The sequence below is a fragment of the Alosa alosa genome, chromosome 12 (genome assembly GCF_017589495.1).
Source record: "Alosa alosa isolate M-15738 ecotype Scorff River chromosome 12, AALO_Geno_1.1, whole genome shotgun sequence".
NCBI classification, from domain to species: Eukaryota; Metazoa; Chordata; class Actinopteri; order Clupeiformes; family Clupeidae; genus Alosa; species Alosa alosa.
This window is the reverse complement of record NC_063200.1, coordinates 22,434,843-22,457,160: the sequence shown is the minus strand read 5'-3', so window position 1 is coordinate 22,457,160 and position 22,318 is coordinate 22,434,843. Positions and strand designations below refer to the sequence as shown.

General features: G+C 42.2%; 1 protein-coding gene across 1 annotated transcript; it reads right to left on the bottom strand.

Annotated features, from left to right (window-relative positions):
* Positions 1 to 124: 124 nt before the first annotated feature.
* ntrk2b (neurotrophic tyrosine kinase, receptor, type 2b) lies at positions 125 to 21,532 on the bottom strand. Its single transcript, XM_048259264.1, has 18 exons — positions 20,833 to 21,532; positions 19,343 to 19,417; positions 19,160 to 19,231; positions 18,023 to 18,091; positions 17,386 to 17,534; positions 16,022 to 16,158; positions 12,615 to 12,747; positions 11,199 to 11,501; positions 11,056 to 11,082; positions 10,767 to 10,793; positions 10,118 to 10,152; positions 9,833 to 9,932; positions 8,524 to 8,712; positions 8,003 to 8,133; positions 5,644 to 5,816; positions 4,744 to 4,985; positions 2,460 to 2,617; positions 125 to 388 (listed from the first exon to the last, which is right to left on the bottom strand). Exons 1-18 carry the CDS (start codon positions 21,027 to 21,029, stop codon positions 203 to 205), a joined length of 2,403 nt encoding a protein of 800 aa, XP_048115221.1. The 5' UTR covers positions 21,030 to 21,532; the 3' UTR covers positions 125 to 202.
* Between the last annotated feature and the right edge of the window lie 786 nt (positions 21,533 to 22,318).

Sequence of the window (22,318 nt, the reverse complement as noted above, 5' to 3'; positions counted from 1 at the left end):
ACAAGCACACAACTCAATCATCTATCTCTCTCTCTCTCTCTCTCTTTCTCTGTCTCTCTCTCTCTCTCTCTCTCACACACACACACACACACACACAAACTCAAACGCTCATCTCCAAACTTCACCCTCTCATTGACAGACGAAAAGCATCCTTGTGTTCTCTCTCCCTGGGCCTAGGCTTGACCCTTGCGGAGCCAGATAGCTAGCCCAGGATGTCCAGGTAGACTGGCGATGCTTTGGCCAGGCTCTGAAGGAGGCCGTGGATCTCTTTAATGCTGAGTCTCATGTAGGGTTCACGCTGCCAGCAGCCCAGCATCAGGTCGTACACTTCCTTGGGACAGGTGCGAGGTCGCTGGAGCACCCTGCCCTGGGTGATGCACTCGATAACCTACAGGGGGTGCCAAAGAGTAAAACAGGAAGTTATGGAGACAGTGGAGTAAGACAAGTTCAAGTGACTGATGAATGAGAGAATGAGAGTTACAGTTTTTCTGGATTGCTTGGTCCTCATTAACACCTTCTTTGCACAGCAGAAGTCATCTCTTGCAAATGTGTTCAAATAATTTCATTGAGTACACACATTTTTCACACCCTTTTGCAAAACAGTTAATACAGATGTCATTCAAAGACCCCAAACTCTATTGGTTTTCCTGTGCTAAACAAAAGGAAAACATCCATTTACAGGTAGTAGATTCCTTGTCTGAATCTCTGATACACCTGTGTGAAACTCCTTTGCACAATTCTTCAATCAGCAATCATTCATTATCTAAAAGAGATGCCATGTCTGTTCTGTGTTGCTATTTGCAAATATGGATCTACAGTAAAGCACATGTAGAGAAAGTACTGCACTGCCTATTTTGTGAAAAAAAAAACAGTACAAACAAACAAACAAACTATGCAACTTTGGGAAACCTGCCCCTGGACAACAAAATGCAAAATATAGTTCTCAAAATGACCATTTTTGCTATGTCTGTACCATTTCTTTCTCATTTTTCTGGTATCAGCCATGACAAACTGCATTGAACTACTTGTCATTTTTCATCAAAATAGATCTACAGTAAACACCTTTTGTACTGTTTTCTTCACCAAATAGGCAATGCAGTACTTTCCATACTTGCAAATAGCAACACAGAAAAGACACGGCATCTCTTATGGATAATGAATGATTGCTGATTGAAGAATTGTGCAGTTTCACACAGGGGTATCAGAGATTCAAACTTATGCAAGGAATCTCTACCACTTGTGAAAAGATGTTTTCCTTTTGTTTAGCATGGGAAAACCAATAGAGTTTGGGGTTTTTGAATGACATCTGTGTTAACTGTTTTGCAAAGGGGTGTGAGAAATGTGTGAACCCAATGAAAATGTGTGAATACATTTGCAAGAGATGACTTCTGCTGTGCAAAGAAGGTGTTCATGAAGACCAAATGGATCCCAGTTTCTTTAAGCAGGTCAAAGCAATCGAGAAAAACTGTAATGAAATCCGTCTTGTTTACTGTAGGGCTTACATGTCAATGACAGTTACATCATGGGAGGAATGAATACAATTCGGGGCAGCCGTGGCCTACTGGTTAGCGCTTCGGAACCGGAGGGTTGCCGGTTCGAACCCCGACCAGTAGGCATGGCTGAAGTGCCCTTGAGCAAGGCACCTAACTGCTCCCCGAGAGCCGCTGTTGTTGCAGGCAGCTCACTGCGCCGGGATTAGTGTGTGCATCACCTCACTGTGTGCTGAATGTGTTTCACTAATTCACGGATTGGGATAAATGCAGAGATCAAAAGAGTATTTATACTTAATTCATTTTTATTCAGTACATTTAGTCTTTTCACAGTTTTTCTAATACCAGAAAAATTATAAAGAAATGACACAGACATAGCAAAATTGAAGATTGAAACTCCTCATTTTAAGAACTATATTTTGCATTTTGTTGTCCAGTGTGTAATGACTGATTGAAATCACACAGTGATTTGACTACAACATGTATTGTTTGAAGGCAAAATTAGCTTTTGCTGCATGTTTTAAATGTTTTGAGAGAGAGACCTGAGTGTTAATTGTTTTGAAAACGTGATGTCAGAGTTGACACAAGCATTAAAGCGATCAAAAAAACTGTAATGGGATAAAGTGGGGTATTTTCAGTGATGTATTTAGAGCTGTCACACTCACAGTACATACAGTATGTATGTCATATATTCTCCTTGATATTTTTCATTTCATCAGACCTTTCTCCACTACCGTCTGACACTTCAATACCTGTTGAAATTATGCTAATGAATAGCTATGTCATTACAGATCTACTGTTGGGGTGTTCCCACAGAACTAGTGTTTGTCACAAAATAATCGTAAGTATTCTGAGCATACTGTCAACACCTTTCCTTTATCGAGAGCTGACTTTGGTTCAAGTCATTGACTAACGTTAGGCATCTCGAGCAAACAGAGAAGGAGCGGAGAAGACCCAGAGGTGTCTGACCTCATTGTTGGAGAGCTGGTACCAGGGCTGCTTGCCGTAGGTGAAGATCTCCCAGAGCACTACGCCCAGGCTCCATACGTCGCTTTCGGTGGTGAACCTTCGGTACATGATGCTTTCTGGGGGCATCCAGCGGATGGGCAGCATGGTGTGGCCTCCCACCTACACACACACACACACACACACACACACACACACACACACGCACACACACACACACACACACACACACACACACACACACACAGAGAGACAGACATAAACAGAGGTTTGGTGTTATAGATTAACCTTTATACACATTAATGACAGATTCAGGCAGAGTTTTATATCTTAGATGTAGATGTGCTGCATCATGATGAACACACACATACACACACACACACACATGTGTGCACATCTGTAAGGATAGAATGTACTCTGAATCACACAGCAGAGGGAGCCATTGAGGCACACACACACACACACACACACACACACACACACACACACACACACACACACACACACACACACACACACACACACACACTTCCAGGCCATGCCACAGTTCCACAGACCTCCTGAGACTGAGGCTACATACTACTGAGAGAAGCCCTTTCTGCCATACAGTACAGCACATCTACACTGCTCCTTATGTATTCCATATTACTGTCTGATATCAATACATAAAAGTGGGTAGCTTGCTTCCTCCATTGATTGTTCTTCAGCATTCAGAGCTGGGTTAAATGTGGATCAAAGAAGCTGATTAATGTATTTACTGACATATATTTACTGTGCAGTGAGCAGCAACAACAGTGAGAGCAAAGTGCAAGCTCTCTATTAAAGGACGAAATTTAAACTATGTCTGTCCATTTTGCACCAGTCAGTGCCCCTTATATCCATGGAAACTGCAGTTTGGTGGGGATTAGTGAATTTGCATTTAAATGGCAAGAGATAAACAGTGCTGGGGGGAATTATTATAACTGTAACTCACTGGTGTCTCTATAGCACACAGCAGAGACCTCGAACTGCATTTCAGCATTAGTGTGTGTGTCTGTGTGTGTGTGTGGACTGATGAATTGTGTGGTATTTCTGAGTTACGACAGTTACGACTTTCTGTTTTTTGTAGTATGGCATTAATACAGTCAAGAACATTGTTAATACAGTATACTGATTATTTATCTGTTACATATCATGACAAAAAGCTGTTACTATTCTGAAACTATGGAGGCATTGAAGGGATCACAATTATTTTATAATAACAAACATTGTAGCTGGCTTGCAACAACAACAGCAATATTTGGTCGTACCTATCTCTACATTTTAAGATTTACATTACATTTACATTTATTCATTTAGCAGATGCTTTTATCCATAGACTTACAAAATGAGGACGGTATTATTAAAGGTAAAGAAAGGAGAGATAAGTCTAGTTTAATAGCTGATAAGATAAAACATAAATGGATGTTGAGTACACAAAATGTAATTAATTCATATACTAAGATAAAGATTAACTGTAACCTACAGGCAATTCTCCTGTCCCTAAAATATCCCATAAGAGATTTTCTATGATAGTGAACTGGACAGCACTGGTGCTATATATAGCAACCAAATTACTTTGTACCCACTCAAGGCAATTGTTTGTCATCGATACCAAGACCCATTAAGTGGCAATGGGGTTCCATGCCTAAAATGGCTGTCACAATTTATTTTGTATCTTTGCCTCGTTGTTTTGTATTTATAGAAGTTTGCCTCTACAAGTGCAAAACCATGGTGTGAGACTAATCAAGAGGTTGCTGTGTCTGTGTGGTTGTTTAAGACATTACTGGCAAATTCTAAATCTACCGTCAACATTTTATCTATTATTTAGTTACATGTAACTTGAAGGAAAATACCTCTCTGTCCAACCACTGATCGAGCCATAAAGCACCGAATGCTATTACAATTAAAACAAGCTTAGCGATCTGTAATTGATTTGTAATTGGGATTAAATCCATGCTGTCATGCTAAATTAATGTGGATATGTTCAACCAGGCACACTATAAGTGCACCTATGATTCTTTTAGGCTGAAAGTGAATTATGAATGTAATGTGATATATATATGTTAAGGTCTACAGATTTCCATTGGCATACCATGTACATACCATGATGAGTAGGACTAAATATATTAATAGGCTACTACTTGACATCACACCAGGTTTTTCCTAGCACATAAACACACAAACACACACATGCCCTCACACACACACACACACACACACACACACACACACACACACACACACACACACACACACACACACACACCCCTGTAGTAGTCAGTACTGTACACGTCCCGCGACATGCCGAAGTCGCCGATCTTGACCAGCAAGTTCTCCCCCACCAGGCAGTTGCGCGTGGCCAGGTCCCTGTGGACGAAGTGCTGCGAGGCCAGGTAGACCATGCCCGCAGCGATCTGCTGCGCGATGTGCAACATCTGAGACTGCGTCAGCTCCACCATCACGCTCTGTTGACCGTCCGCCATCAGCACCGCGTCCGGACCATGGGCCCTACTCACACACACACACACACACATCGCTCCATTGTGAGCTCCGCTTCAAGCATTCCAGGACCACAGCCAGCTACCATGCCAAACACTCGTTTAGCTTACTGTATACGCTCAGCAATAGCAATCATACAGATGGGCGAACTAGTGAATTAATTTCACAGATGCTTTCATTCAAAGCAACTTACACAAATAAGGAATAACATTCAAGCCACAATGCGGTGGAGACCTTAGGTAATAATACTGTCAATCAATACTGTTACAAGAGGACAGTCGAACATACAGACACACATGCATGCATGCGCACTCACTCACAGACACGCACGCATGCATGCTTGCACACACTCACTCACTCACAGACAAATGTGTACATACACATTACACACACAAACACATACAAACATACACACATAGAAGACAATCCATATATTGTAACATAAACACGTAACATAAACATTAACATAAACACGAGCATTAATACATATATTAGCAACATTGACTTTGTGGTACAGTGAATCATATATGCGACATACTGTATATAGCTAGTCTAAGATTGCATATTGTGTATTTCTTGTGTTACATTCAGGTGCACACACACACACACACACACACAGACAGACAGACAGAAATACACAAACAAACACACCCTCACACCAGCTCACCTGAGGAACTTATTGAGGTCGCCGTGTTTCATGTACTCGAATACCATGATAAGGGGGTCGCTCTCCACACACACGCCGTAGAAGGTGACAATGTGCTCGTGCTGCAGGTTGGTCAGCAGCTCGGCCTCGCGGTAGAAATCCGCCCGGCCACTCTCGCTGGCCTCCTTCAGTGTCTGCAGGACACAGCACACACACAGGGCACACACACACACACACACACACACACACACATAACAATCCATCACCATCACAGCCGCTGCGCTGGATGCAAGGCCTACATAAAACCAGGCCTCCAGGATTAATAGGTCCTGAAGCAAGACCAGGGCAATTACTTTACTGGTCCTTGACAGAAACCAGGAAGGGATGAGAACCAGCAGCAGTGGCCATTAAGAAGGTCTATGCGCTGGCTGCACGGGAATGTGGAGAAAAACACAAGGGTGGGGACAGGAGAACAGTCTCAAATGTGGAGCTTACAAAGGTGTGTGTGTGTTTGTGTGTGTCTCTGTCTATGTGTGTGTGTGTGTGTGTGTGTGTGTGTGTGTGTGTGTGTGTGTGTGTGTGTGTGTGAGAGAGAGAGAGAGAGAGAGAGAGATAGATAGATAGAGACAGAGAGAAAGAGAGAGAGAGAGATCAAGGTGACCTCTGCTTAATGAGGCTTAAGTGAGGTTTGAGAGAAATATTATATTATATATTATTATATTATATTATTTATAACCATGTTTTTGTCCAATCTGTAGTCACAGTTAGCTAATGAGTTAGTTTTCTTACCAAAACCACATTTTGTTCATGTAACACTTAGGTAAACACTTAGCGATTGTAAAAAACTGTGTTATATCACTCTTCATATTACCGGTAGTTTTGTATTCAGTATATATTATGGTTCTATATGATGGTGCCTTAATTGCACAGGACCAAATTATACCACATTTTGGTGTATTTCTCAAATAATTAACATTTGCACAACAGTAAGTGCCTTTCTCCAGACAATTTGTGCAAACTGCAGCACTCTGCGAAAGCACATGACTTGCTCAGAATGCTTAGTATTTGTCTCAAAAGCAAATCTATTCTGATCAACATGCCAGGCCATCAGAATAAAAAGTTCCTTTGTCAATGTTATGAACAAAAGTCCAAAAGTATAACAGTTCACTCTGCAGTTTTTCTCAGTCACTGTGCATTTCTCGGATCAGATTTGAACATTTCAAACTATAATGGCACCAGGAACCAGTACAGAACCTTTCTCAACATCAGCAGAAAGAGAACCAGGTGATAAACTCACTCAGCCCTAACAGAATGGACTAGAAATATTATTTGTGGCATATCAAGAGTGACCGATCACCAGCCACTGAGGCAAGCAGCTTACTGAGCTAACCAGACATCTTGTGATATGAGCCGATGCTTTCCGGCCAGAGAAATCAATGAGGGCCAGCATGATCTATACGAGCTGCTGCTTTGAGTGCACGTTCCAGGAGTTACACAGGATGTATGGGCAGCATCCAAGGACCAGGCTATCATATGACCTCATGTAACAGGAGACAAATGAATGCATCGCCCTCTACATGAAAACACAGGAGGTGCTGGAAACAAGGCCAGTAGAAAGACCCATAAAACATCACAAGGTGTTAATGGCAAATACCCATATAATGCAAATGCCAGTAAAATGTGGCTACCAACATATATCAAGGACTCAAAAACTCCTACCTGGTGTATGGTTATTTCATTATAAAATATCAAATACTCCTAAACTGCCAATGGCATTCTTTTATGTGCTTGATACATATTGTATGTAAAAAATATTGTATTTTACCACTCTGAGGTCCTTTTCGGTAGACATCTTTTGTTTCGTGGCAGATGTTGAACAGTGACTCATGATATGCAGCTTATTTATCTTCCTGACAAATGTCTTCCACGAGCTCTGCCTGGCAGTAACATGATCTGGTCCTGCTTTCACCATCTTCCGAGGCATGCTCACGGAAACTCTCTCCACCCCAGTGTGCTCTACTCCATTCTTTCAGTGTACTGACATCAATCCCATGAATATCAATTAATTGGGAAAATGTCTTTGGAATATATTGATTATGACACCTCAGACTAGGAAATTAAGTTGATAAAATGGCCAACAATTAGATTCATACCTCCCACAATATGCTAGATGCTACATTGCAAATCTATCACATTTAAGCTTTCAATACAGTAGTACAATATTCTGCAAGTTCAATTTCTTAAGAGAATTGTGTATCTTTGCAGGGGAATGGATACATGGACACTCACCTAGAAATGATTGTAGCATGAGACAGATACAGATACATTCACACAGATGAATGAACTGCTGTGTAAATATTGCAATGTCCGAGCTCTGTACCTTGACAGCCACCAGTATCTTGTCCTGGTCTGGTGACAAACTGTAGCACTCTGCCAGAAAAACCTTCCCAAAAGCACCCTCTCCCAGCTCCCTCTTCAAGACGATGTTGTGGCGCTTGATGTGTTGCACAACTGTGAACAAGAAACATTCACTCTTATTCTTACAAGACCTGTACACAGATGTCACATTAACCTCTGATAAGTGTATTTGTCTAGAAGGGTGCATATGCACCAGATAACAGTCAAAACATTTTGTACGCATGAGGTTAACATAATCCAGTCAGTCTGCGTTTGACTCTGCAAAATCAATCATAAAATTGTTCCTCAAATGTTTTCTTTTTTCATTCTTTTCTTTTCTTTTAAGTAGGAGAGCAGTCGCCATCCCAATGTCATTGCCATGGCAATAGCAGGGGTGGTCACTATGACAACTGGCCAGTGGCGGGGCCCAGGGCTCAGATTTATTCTGGAGGGACCGGATCGCTGGCAGCTGCCATTCCGGCTCGCCGCGCCATGGCAACTCACACGTGTCCATCTTCAGAATGCTGCCAGTGTTGCGGAAGTACTGCGGGTTCTCGATGACTGGGATCTTTGTCATTCCGATGATGACGGCGTCGGGGCCCATCTCTGAGGACGACGGGGTGTTGTTGCCGTTGGAGACGTGGTGGAGAGGACTGGCGGAGTCATCATCGTTACTGATGACGGATGAGGAGCCTGATAGAAGCGGAGACAAAATTACATTTAGGCACAGAAGCAGCTTCTCTCTACTAGGGTCAGTACAAGAATAAATAACAACACACACGCAAATAAGAAGCTATGCTATATGAAGAATCATTTGCAATTGTTCCATAATTATGAACAGAATCACTATCATGACAATTACATTACAGTTTTTCTCAGTCGCTTTGGTGCTTTTTTCAGATCAGAATGAAAATTCTCATAACTATTAGTTCAACCTCCACAACATTTAGTCATTTGTGCACATCATAGTAGCAATTTCTCCTTCCTCTGAACAAATTGCAAATACTTTTGGACATGTATCAGTTGCTTTCATACAATTCTCTGCTGTTTTTTAACATTATCATTTGCTTATGTCATGTCAGTCAAAATGAACTATACTTATGAATGCTGAATAGTCGTTCCCAATAAAACTAATAGTCTTCATTTCATTGCTTGAGTCATTACATACTAAATTGTTGAACTAGTTATCAAATTCTGTCACAATGCTGTAGAATTGCAAAGAGCATACAGTAAAAATGTATGTATTCAGTGTCTTATACTCACTTACTCACCTAACTACAGCAATGTGTAACTTTACTGTAGTTTTCAAATGGCTGTACAAGTACTGTATAGTGCTGTCTTGAGCATGTTCAGGTAGTGTCACCGAGTTCTGACCTTTTTTTGCATTGGAAAACACTGAGAGAACTGTCATAATGAAAACATGGTAAAGCCATTTGACTATCTTGTTCATAAACGATGGTGTCAAGACTTCTCATTTTGATGACACTGACAGTTTCATTGACATGAATACCTGCTTTTGAGGAATGGACTATCCATTTTGAGCAAGTGACGTGCTTTTGCAGGTCATCCACTAGGTTTTGCAGTTTGCACTAATTGTTTTGAGAATTGCACTAACTGCTGTGCAAATGTTAATAGTGATGTGAGAAAAGCACCAAAGCGACTGAGAAAAACTATAAACGGCCCCCAAAGAAAAATGGCCTTAAAACACACAACTAGACAACCAAAAAAGTCTGTTTTTAATGATTAGTTTTCACGACTCTAGACCTAGTTATCATTTCAGTTGTTTTGTGTTCTTGTGAGGTGACATGCCTACCTTTGAGGCCAAACTTTGAGTTCCTCCCGTACTTTAGAATGACCAGCATGAGGATGCACCCTGTCAGTGCGACACCAGCCACTCCAACCACAGCATATACCTACAATGATACATAGATAGACAGATAGACAGACAAACAGACAGACAGACAGACAGACAGACAGACAGACAGACAGATAGATAGATAGATAGTTAGATAGACAGACAGAAATCACCACTTTTTTCCCATAATCATATCTTCACCATACTATAAGCTTATAAGCTTATCAATGCTCTGATACTTACAGCCACCTTGTCCTCGGATTGTGGGGGTGGAGTATCTGTGCAAGTAAAACCAGAGAGACAAATGCATGATGGACTTGTGGGAAAAGTGCACACAGCAGTATGAATCACTATTTAAATTATTCCCCCGATATGATTACAGTATGTGTCTTTGGCACTGAAGCTAATACCAATGGCTCTCCAACATAAAATCACTAGCCTTATAACAAGAAAGGCCACCATCTTGAGGTCACCTGTTTAAATTTCCAATGCCATGCCAAAAATTCAGTTTTTAAAGTTAGTTTGGACAAAAGCGTCAACAAAAATACCATAACCATAACCATATCATGATTTGGTTCTCCAGTCTTACACTCTTTGAACTGACAAGAGTATTGAGCCCCAATAGTTTTCGTCTATAGCCATTTTTTCTAGGATCAATATATTTAATGTGGCAAATACAAAAATACAAATGTGGCAAAACACGGAAGTTACTATATCAGAAATGGTTTCTGTTGTAGAATTTCTGATCAAAATGAATACAAACATAATAGAGTGGATCTGTGTCAGACATGCTGTTCTATTAACTCAAGCAGCACAATCCATTGTGTTCCTCAAAATCATCCATATTTTTTCTATCAATACCTTTTTGCAAACACTACTATGAATACTGTACCTTGGCACTCAGGAAACCCATCGCCACCTGGCATGAGAAAGAAATGATACTATTTATCTTCATCATCAGTTTTAATTGGTTGCATTTGTAACTTCACTTTTAATTGTTGTGTCTTCAGCATTACATAATTGTGAGTTTAGATAAACAATTGAGACTCGGAATTGGAACATCTTGGAATTTAAAAAAGCTGACATACAATCCAAGTGTGAGATGAATTAAATAAACCAACCATTACAAGATGAGAATAGGTCTAAGGTAGGAGAAAAATAGTATTCTATGAGTTACTTACATTCATAGTAAGGTACGGTGGGCTCATCTGTAGTAGAGAAAAAGGGAAAAAAAAATACTAGTTTTGTTCACAAATATTTAGGTAAACAAAAGTCACAACATCACATAGTCACCCACAGCTCCCCTGTCCATTTATATACGCACCGGCATCTGGCGGAGGGGGAATGAAGTGAGCCTCCACCCTCTTCTCATCTGTGCCGTACTTGTTCCGCGCCATCAGCTTGTACTCGCCGTTGTGGATGTGTGTGGGGTTCTGCAGCTCCAGACAGCCCTCCTTCTCACTCTCCTTCTCCTCGTAGATGCGCGTCTGCACGTAGCCGTGCTCGACGAGCAGCTTGCCGTGGTGATACCACTCCAGCGTGGGCAGGGGGTTGCCGCGCACCAGGAAGAAGATGCACCAGTGCGCGTTCTGACGCGGCTCCTGCAGGTGCACGATGGTGGGAGGGACTGACCAACGAGAAAACAAGAAAGGGAGAAGAGGAAGAGGAGAGGAAGAATGACCCACAGGGCACTGGGAGGATTCAGGGGGATGAACTGCAGAGTGGAGAAGGAGGAGGAGAGAGGAGGAGGTAGAGGAAGAGGAAGAGGAGGACAAGTGGAAAGGGGCTACACAGAAGGAAGAGCCTGACAGCGTTTAGACAGGAAGGTGCAACAGCTTTTGCAAGTGAGTCCCCTCCCCCACCACCACGCGGAGTCTGTCCTGGTTACCCACACAACCAGATGGGAGGAATGGCACAGAGAACAACAGGAAGCAAGGTGCCACACACAGGGAAGAGCACAACAAAGTGGACAGGAAATCAATAAAACTGGCTAAAGGCACTCAGGTGAACCAAAACATACTTGAATTACACAAAATGAAAATACAACCACCACAATGTACACAAAGAGGCCATCTTTGACACAGTCAAAAAGTCCACCACAGTGGAACTAAGTGAGTCACGCCAGAGGGAGCAAGAAGTTGACAGTAGGAGCTAACACTTATGAAGAGTCAAGATGACCACACCAGCAGGAGAGTGTGAGGAAATGACCAGTTTATGGGATCTGCAGGGGCGGAAAACTCCAGGTTCAGAGAGCACGACTATTGGCCAGTGCATTCTGTCAATCATCAGCAAAAATCTAAATCTCAATGATCCATGCATCAATCATCTGCATGCACTCTTAAAACGAATGTGTTGTTCCTATCTGGACACAGAGATGTGTTAAAAAACAACGCAAGTTGTGTTGTTATCAACACATTCGTTTTAAGAGTGTAGATCTGGATGCATCCATGGTCCAACGCGTCAGCCATGGCATGGACCTGGATCTATTAGAATGAATTGGACAGGGAGGGAAACCCTTCCATCAGAACATGCCTGATCTGCCTGCCCTCTAAAGCACTCAGTAATGGCGCTGTATAAATCAACTAAATTGACCTGAATTGAACAGCTAACTGGACTAAAGGGTAAAAGCAAGTCTGAATGGAGACGAGTTGGGCACCAGTGTCATTTGGCCCCTCTGAACCTGAAAGCAAACCTGAATCTGAACCTGAGAGTGCCCAGCGGTCAGGACAGCTGTTCTTACAGAGGACGTTGAGCTGCAGGGTAGCCTCCTTCTGGCCCACCACGTTCTCGGCGCTGCAGGTGATCTCCCGGCCGTTGTCCGCTGGCGAGAGCCTGCTGAGAACCAGCCTGGACTCCAGCTTGGACGGGTACACCTGGGAGAGTCAAAACAACAGTGTTAATAAAAAAAAAACAATAACTCTACTCTACTTAACAGACTAATAGCTGAATATCTGATTCTTGGTCATTTGACATGTTCTTCTTCAATACTGTGACTATGCAATACATTGGGATTTAAAAATTAAGCAGATTTCTTTTCTTGTTTTGATCAATTACCATTTTAAACATGTGAAACCAATTATAACACAAAGGCAACTGAAACATTAAACAAAAGAAATGTAAAATGTCTGTGTAGGGCATTGTGAATTTATATTGTTACTCCAGTACCATATCTGGAGTATAGTTGCACATTTACATTATTCATAATACAGAAATACAAAGTTGATTCATGGCATATGACTTTACAACATTTACAAGGCTCGGCACTGCACATGTTCCTGTTGTCGGTATTAGAGAGCGACTCCTGTTGTATTTCTTTTCGCCTCAAGCCACTAGTCACTGTGACAGCTACTGTAAGTGAGATTGGGTTTTGCTAGTACATACACTAGTGCAGACAATCAGTCTTAAGGAACAAAAACAAAGCTAGAATGGGTCGACTGAGGCTATAACATTAAGTGAGGGGATTTGAAAATGTGATTGGTAAGTCTCCACATTTAGGCCTTTTGTCTCATCATACATTTTTAAGGCCTAATAGCGTAATACACCCGATGATGATAATTAATAGAACAGAACAAAAACTTAACTCAAGGCTGGTTTATTCTACAGTGGAATTTGTCATAATTGCATTTCTTTGCCAGTCAAATCATTGCTTGTGGTCCGAGAGTGAAAGGCAGTGAGGGTTAAAATGCGCCCCAGACAGGAGTCTTTATAACTGAATATTGTTGAGCACAGACTGAGCTGGATGCCTGAGTGGTATGGTAAGTGAGCCCATGGGGGGTTAAATTGTTGGTTTTGTGGTGAGATGTACATGGGGTCATGGATGAATATTGAATGAATATTAGAGGCTGGCAGTCTAAGAAGGGGTAATGTCTGAGGAGTGGTGAAATAGGCTTTCCTGATACATTTCATATGAATGTTGGTGGCATAGCTATGTAAAAATACAACAGCAAAAAAATACTTTCAAAATATGCATTCCAAACATAACCTATAATAATTTCTATGGGCAAACATTTTTGGATTGGGAATTCTATATATCACTCTGTCTATCCACCATATGAATTGCTGAATAGGGATTGCAACTTCTTTCTTGAGGTTAAGGGTTTGTCAATTTGTTTGTAGTAGTGAACACTTGGACACTTGCTGCTATCAACACCCGTAAGGCAACAGGTCCAGACAACATCCCAGGTCGTGCGCTGAAGGACTGCGCAGGGGAGCTTAAGGATGTCTTCACAGACATCTTTAACACTTCCCTGAAGCAAGCCATCGTCCCATCATGTTTCAAAGCTGCCACCATCATACCTGTGCCGAAGAAAACTGCTCCATCCTGCTTCAATGACTACCGCCCTGTGGCACTGACACCCATCATCATGAAGTGCTTCGAGCGGCTTGTCATGTCACATATCAAAGCCATTCTCCCCCCCACCCTGGACCCCTTCCAGTTTGCATACCGAGCTAAGCGGACTACAGAGGATGCAATCTGCTCTGCCCTCCACCCAGCCCTCACCCACCTGGAAAAAAAGAGACTCATATGTGAGATTGCTGTTTATAGACTTCAGTTCTGCATTCAACACCATAATACCACAACAACTCATCTGCAAACTTGACAAACTGGGACTCAGTACCTACCTCTGCAACTGGCTACTGGACTTCCTCTGTCAGAGGCCCCAAGTAGTACGTGTTGGCAACAATACCTCAAGCAGCATCACACTGAGCACAGGGGCCCCCCCAAGGCTGCGTGCTCAGTCCGCTGCTCTTCACCCTGCTGACGATGACTGCACTGCAACCTACAGCAACAATCACATAGTGAAATTTGCTGACGACACAACTCTGGTGGGTCTCATCACTAAGGGCGACGAGACTCAATACAGGTTGGAGGTCGACCATCTGACCACGTGGTGCAGGGACAACAACCTCCTGCTGAACGTCAGCAAGACCAAAGAGATTGTTGTTGACTTCCGGAGAGGTCACACCCAACACCTGCCACTGACCATCGGCGGTGCTGTGGTGGAGAGAGCGAGCAGCACCAAATTCCTGGGGGTGCACATCAGTGAAGACCTCTCCTGGACCACCAACACTGCATCACTGGCGAAGAGCTCAGCGCCGCCTGTACTTCCTCGCGGAAACTCAGGCGAGCAAGTGCTCCACCAGCCATCATGACCACATTCTACCGAGGCACCATTGAGAGCATCCTCTCCAGCTGTCTCGCTGTGTGGGGCTGAAGCTGCACTGAATACAACAGGAAAGCCCTGCAGCGCATAGTGAACACAGCTGGAAGGATTATTGGTGCTTCACTCCCCCCCTGAAGGACATTTACACCACCCACCTCACCCGCCAAAGCGACCAAAATTGTGAGTGATGCAAGTCACCCGCTCACAATCTGTTTGATCTACTGCCCTCTGGGAAGAGGTACAGAAGCCTGCGCTCCCGACTACCAGACTCACCAACAGCTTCATACACCAAGCTGTAAGGATGCTGAACTCTCTCCCTCCTCTCCCCCCTCCACCCTCAGCTACATAACATCCTGGACATTGGACCCAAAATGGCCGCCTGCACTACTCCACTTGCACACTTGCACACTTGTACACTTTACAACTTGGTGTTGTTGTCCTGAAAACACAACACTTCTGCTGCTCTTACATAACTTGCACCACTATGCCACTTTCTTTCTTACTTAGGTCAAACAGAACTACCCAAGCCTTTTATTGGCCTGACTTTGCACTAGTATTTTATTGACTGTCTATGCACAATTTCAACCAAATTTTGCTGCTCTTATTTTTCATTATTATATGTGCCCTCTTATTTACTTATTTACTTACTTTTTTGTTTACTTGAATGTTATGTTTGTCTGTGGACCTAAATTGGCAAAATATGTCTTGTCTTCACCGTGGGATAGTGAGAAACGTAATTTGGATCTCTTTGTATGTCTGGAACATGTGAAGAAATTGACAATAAAGCTGACTTTGACTTTGACTTTGACTTTGAACCAGGCTGAATTGATGAACTGAGCACCTTTTTTTTTGGCACAGCTTATTATCAAACTATAAACCATTTTAAAAGTGATTGTAGATTTCTATGGGTGAAAGCTAGAGTTTGTCTTACTCCTAAGCATTCCATTCCCTGTATCTACGGTACTAGAGATACTATTGTTACCTCAGCACTGGTTGCCAGGGTGTCGGTGTTCCACATGAATTCTGGGGTGGGATGTCCTGAGACGGTACAGACCACTGTGGCATCGGTTCCATTCATCTGAGTAAGAATGGATGGGGTCACATTGGCTGTGGGAGGTTCTGCAAGATTGGAAGAAAACAATAACTCAGACATTTCAGTCACATTATGTTGATTGTGCAATGTTAATAGAACAATACACTATTAAACATCTTGCTACATGGTAGAAATTAGACTTCGTTTTTGGCTATCACAAGCTATCTATTGAAACACTGTTTGCTGGCTTTTGGCAGTTAGTGGTTGGGCGATTTCCTGAAATCAGAGTATGTTTAGAGGATGCATTGTACATTGTTTTTGGCAGTTTGAAAGAAGAAAAAAAATCATGCTCAAAATCATGTAGAAGATGTGTTATTAATATTAAGGGTTTAAACTAAATCCCCGTAAAATGTGTCATTTGAATGATGTTTCTTCCCTCCTTGTATTACAGTATATGGATCGTGATTGCCTAATGGTTCAATTTCAGAAAAAATAGAAAACACTTTCGGATTTTCCCTGAAGAAACAACTGCCAGGACTTTAGTGACAGGAAATACTGAATCAAATGTTGCCTTCATAGTTGAATTTAAATTCAAAATGAGAAGAGACTGGGAAAACACTTGTTCTAGTTACAGCTTCAGGGAACTACCCCTCTGGAGTGCTGAGAATGGTGGAAGATATGGAGGTCTGAATTGAATTACTGAATATGAAAGCTCCACTGAACATTGATTGGCTCAAATAACACAATACAGTGATCTCCAGAACTTCCCAGGTCTCGCACACCAATAAGATTCTGCTGATAATTTATAGTATCTTATACTATGCAGATCATTGTGAGTTAGTGAGGATAGTGTTAAGGCATGGTATGCATTATTTAAAATAATCAGTTCCAAAGGGAAGGGTACGCATATCCAAAAAAGATTATACCAGGTGCCAGGTCTGTGTGTCAGCAGTGAAAGGAGGATAGAGGCCTGCACACTGTTGTAAAAGCTCCCAGGCAACCCAGGAAATGTTGCTATAATAAAGTTGCCTTGGAGCTTTTACAACAGTGTGCAGGCCTCTATCCTCCTTTCATTATTTAAAAGAATGCCTTGGATTACAACAACAACAACAACCACAACAACAACAACCACCACCACCAAGCACCTTCTATTCTGCCAACTTCTATCACAATCATATCTGATCAATTATATCACAAAACAGAGCCACTGGCACTGGTAGGCTAGTCCTGACGTCTACAGCCATGTACATTAATAGATGATGTGTGATGGTCATGGGACATACAAATCTCTTTAGTGGTAGGGCAGAGCTTACCGCAGGCTGCTGGGGCCAATCTGGACAGAGACTTTATGCCTCCCTCATCAATACACTGGAGCTCCTGGTTCTCAGTCTCATCCAGGCCCAGCCACAACTTAATCCACATGTTCTCACAAGAACACTGCAGAGGGTTGCCAGATAGATACCTATGCAAACAAATGAGTAACCCAACAAAGCTTGTAAATATAATCTGTATATCATATACAATATCATATAAATTGTTTGTGCATACACACACTATACACAAACAGACATTTAGGCCTATATAGCAGGGTTGTGCACAATTTGAATTGCAATTCGGCTTCCTGTTTGCTACCTCAAGTGAAATGCAAGTGAAATTCAAAAATTGAATTGGAATTTAAGAGCCAGTTTCAATTAAATTCTGGAATTTTGCACAAGCCTGCTATATAGGCTGCCTATAAGCCGATGTTTGCACATGCACACACACTCGCACTCACACACAGACACACACACACAAATACACTCACACACATATACACACACACACACACTCATACACACACACACACACACACACACACACACACACACACACACACACACACACACACACACACACCAACCACAGTTAATGGAAACAATGAGTAAAGGAATTAGACATTCAGAAACTTACAAATATGACATATTTGAATTTTTGAACGCTTTCCATGATAATGTTGACAGGTTATTGTCTTTGAGATTTCTGAAAGATAGAAAAAATCATCAGTTGTAGCATATTCTCCTGACACAACAAGAAAAACACAACACTCCATGTGAAAATGAGTACAACATTCAGTTGTGATTTGGTAGTGTGGCAGTTCAAGTTGTAATTGTACTTAAGCCACTTCACTTTGCTACTGACAATCATTCAAACCATGCTAAACTGTCCCCCGGGCAGCTATAAGAATACTAGGACTACAGTAGGCATCTGTCATTGAAGGTGTTACATTCAAGACCAAGACAATCCAGATTCCAGACCATACAAATCAAGACTAGAGACAACCAGAATGTATGACATGAAAATAAACCTGTGTTCAAATTCATTTTAAGGTGAAGGTAATTGTAAGTACACAAATAAGTACTTGAACTTGGTACTTGAAGTTGGTGCATCCCTGGTCAAACCCTGGTCAAACCCCAAACTCAAAACCAATGTATCAAGGATTGACCACGATTAACGTTCAAGTGAAAAGGTGGAAACTACTGAACAATATAGTGGACACTGAGGAGGACAGCAACTGTCACAGAAGACTGTGGCCAAGTGTTTGGCCATATGTATAGTATAACAATAAAATTCAATATTCCATGACTGACAACGTTGCTAACCACTCTACTGTGCAACAGTGCACCTAAAAATACAGATGTGACCAAGAAAGTGTCATTTTATTTAGCAGTGTAATCAAAGGGGCATTAAAAAAAAAACATAAATGATGAAAGTGGATTGGACCCAAAATACTCTGTACTTCTTATCACCAAGATCTAAACCACGACAAGACCAAGGTAATATTTTGTCAGAGACAGGAGCAAGACCTCGAACTTTGATCACAATAATCATATCTCATTACTCTGCTTCAAATTTACCTTAGGCTACTGGTCTTTGAATTGGACATGCTCCCACCCATCCTAAAAAAATAGCCTAACTGCACTTGAGACAAAATGATTTGGACAAGAATAAGGAAAGGATAATACAAACAAACAGGGAGTCATACTGCAAAAAAAAAACAGTGATAGTGGTAGGCTAGTGAGAAACACAGAAAATACATAAATTACGCACAGATACTGAAGTCTTGCATTGTAGAGGAAGGCTTTCGGAGATATTGATGACAGTTGAGAGTTTGTAACAGTTCTGTTGAAGGGGAAAGGCAAGGTAAATCAGACAATAACAGCATTAACATGTATTTTCTCAAATAGGTAGGCTATAGCCTAATGATGATTTTCCTATTAAAATAATACTTACAGATTCCTGAGATTGAAGTAAGACTTCATATGTGATTCGCTGATTGTAAATAATCTGTCCTGATTTGTAATGAATCTATTCAAAGAGAATAAAAAACATTGAACCGTTGAGTGGAAATTAAATCAGTTAGCTCCTGAGTACCCTAGGCCTATCAATCTATCTTATCAGGCCTACAAATACACAAATAGGCCTGTTTCAATTTCATATTTTCAGGGGCCATGTAAGGGTTTTGAAATTAATGGTTTGACATGACCTGCTTTCATGTTATGCACAGTTTACGCAAATTGAATATGGCTTTAAATAAAAATAGCCTAGGCTATATCTTAAAATGACGTGATCCTAGTAGCCTATGGTACATGCCTAAAGAGAGTCCGTTGAGCCGTTGTCCTGGAAACGGAGTGACATATTTGCGTAGGCGCCGATGCTTGTTGCTTTGCGGACACGCTGGGCTGTGACTACCCCGTAGGAGATGGAATAGTATTCTCTTTAACCCAAATATTTTAGATGAGTAAAGGAAAAAACAGGGGCTTTGAGATCTTAAATGGAACAGAGACACATCCCAAGTATCCGGCTCCTAATCTTATGATTATCAGTAGGCTAGCCCTCGCTCAGGCTTTGTCATTTATTGGAACACGATGCAAGGCTACAGTTCCACCAGTGCATCCCGAAGCACTTAGGCCTATACTCGATTCAATAATCATCTGTGAATCAAGGCGAGAATCATCTTTGAGGCGTTTCGAAGACTTTAGTGAGAGTGCGTGAAGATTCTATCAGACATTTGGGTTGACCCCCCTCCCCTCTCCTCCCCGTCTATTCCTCACGGTCTGGTTTCAGCGGTTCTCTCCGCCAAAACCGTAGCCTCGAAGTTCCGTGTCAGTCCGTCTCCAAATTCCCACTATCCTACCTATGTTTATGTGAGCTACCGTTTATTGTGGCCATACAATAACTACAATATGCCATGCCACTGCCATGCCCATACACCCCTCCAAAAAGACGGGGGGGGGGGGGCACACACACACACACACACACACACATCTTCGGCACTCACGCTCACACACACCTTCCTCTAGTAGAAAAGGAGGATGAAGCCATTGATGAAGCCTACGTTAGAGGGCTATCAATATTCGATTATTTAGACTATATTTTCACTATGACCACTACCATGCTCGATGTTCATCTACATATTATTGCAGTAAGGTTCCTCCAAATTTGTATTTGTCAAGGTCCTCTGCATTCTGCTCTACCCTTCTCGGAATGATGGGGGATATGGGAAGGTTACGGATGTCATGGTACACCACCGTCCCCTTAGTCCACATATGCTGTTTTATTTGTTTAATTATTTCATTCTCTCATGAATTGATTTATTGCATTAGCCTTCATAACATGATAGGCTGTTCAAGGCATTTTTAATAGCGTGCGTTATTGTAAGCACTGCTCATTTGACACGTCACTAAGATCAATCACTCGTTGGGTTTGTCAGTCACACTTACATATCTGTGATGTTTTCCATGTCACTCTCCTCCGCCAATTTGGGGAAATCCTCGATCCCCGGGTCTTGTTCGATACATACAATCCTCGAGGTACTGCAAGTACAGGATGTAGGGCAAGAAGCGGCGCTAAACCCCCAAAGCCCCATCAAAACCCCGTAGAATCCCAAGCGAGCCATTCCACACCCCCCTCCGACCATGGTGGGTCCCAGGATATTCCACCAATATTTGATTAAAGCGCTATTTTGGTTCTTAATTGTTGATATTATCTCAGCAGTATGGTTCAGCAGCGTGGACGCGGGCGCCGCTGATCAGGGAGGCGCAGAGCTGTTCAGTGTGAGGCGCGACTGTCATGGAATGGCCTTTCCCTCTGTCTCCGCAGAATGGTGGTATCACACCATTACATGTCGACGCCGCGAATAAGGGTGCCAAAATCCCCCGTCCTGTGTCAGTAACGGCCGCCCCGTCTCCGAGAAACTGGCACTGGGTGGCAAAAACGTGGCGCCGCAGGCACTATGCAATATCTACGGTGCTGACGCTACATCCAGCGCCGTGGAAGAAAACAAGCAAAACGGGGAGTGCGTGGTGATGTAGCGACAGAGTGCGTGTGCGAGAAAGCAGCGTATACCTGCAGGCGCCTATTGATTACTGCCGCGGACGAGCGCATCTCCTCAAGCCATCGTTATAATTGCATTTACTCAATAATTGGTTCAAATGTGAGCTGCCCTCCGATGCTGTCGGCAATTTGTCACCAATGTAACTAAAAGAGCGTTATTGACCGATTTCTGCATGGCAAGATGAGCTTTCAAAGATAGGCTCCATGTAGAAAAGGATAGACGGGTGCATAGCCTAGCCTATAATAATTCGTAAACTGCGTGACAGGGCAGTGACTGCTAGGGTGCAACATGTTTATTTTTTCGGCATTTTCAACACTGACCCTTAATTTCAAGTGAGTGATGAACTCAGTTCTGCATACCAACAACACATAGGTGCGCTTTGAACCCCATGCCATGCATGCGCATGAAGCGCGCGTTCTCAACAATACCACTTTTTCATGGATGGCCATTACCGGAGTGTGACGTGCGCTTTGACGCACAAGATGGGCTGCATCTAAGACAAATAATTACTAAACAAAATACGTCTGGCCCTGCATTCCAGACGAAAGAAGGCAGGGGACAAGAGAGAAAAGCACATTGGTTAGATAGGGTGTAATTTATTGTGTTACTGTGAGTCTATTTTCGACTGAATAATCGAACAATATTTATAGTTAGGCCTACTATTTTACAGTAAACTTGTTTAACAGTCCAAATATGTCCGTGTTTATAAACAGCCGGCGTTATACAGACGAGACAATAAAGGTATGTTTTTAAAACAAGGTAGGTTATTTGTAAGTGTAAAGTTACCACTTTATTGGAACAAAATAGCCATCGAGATGGCTCAGTGTAACAACAACAAAAAACAAAAGGGATAGATGCTGAAACGAGGTACT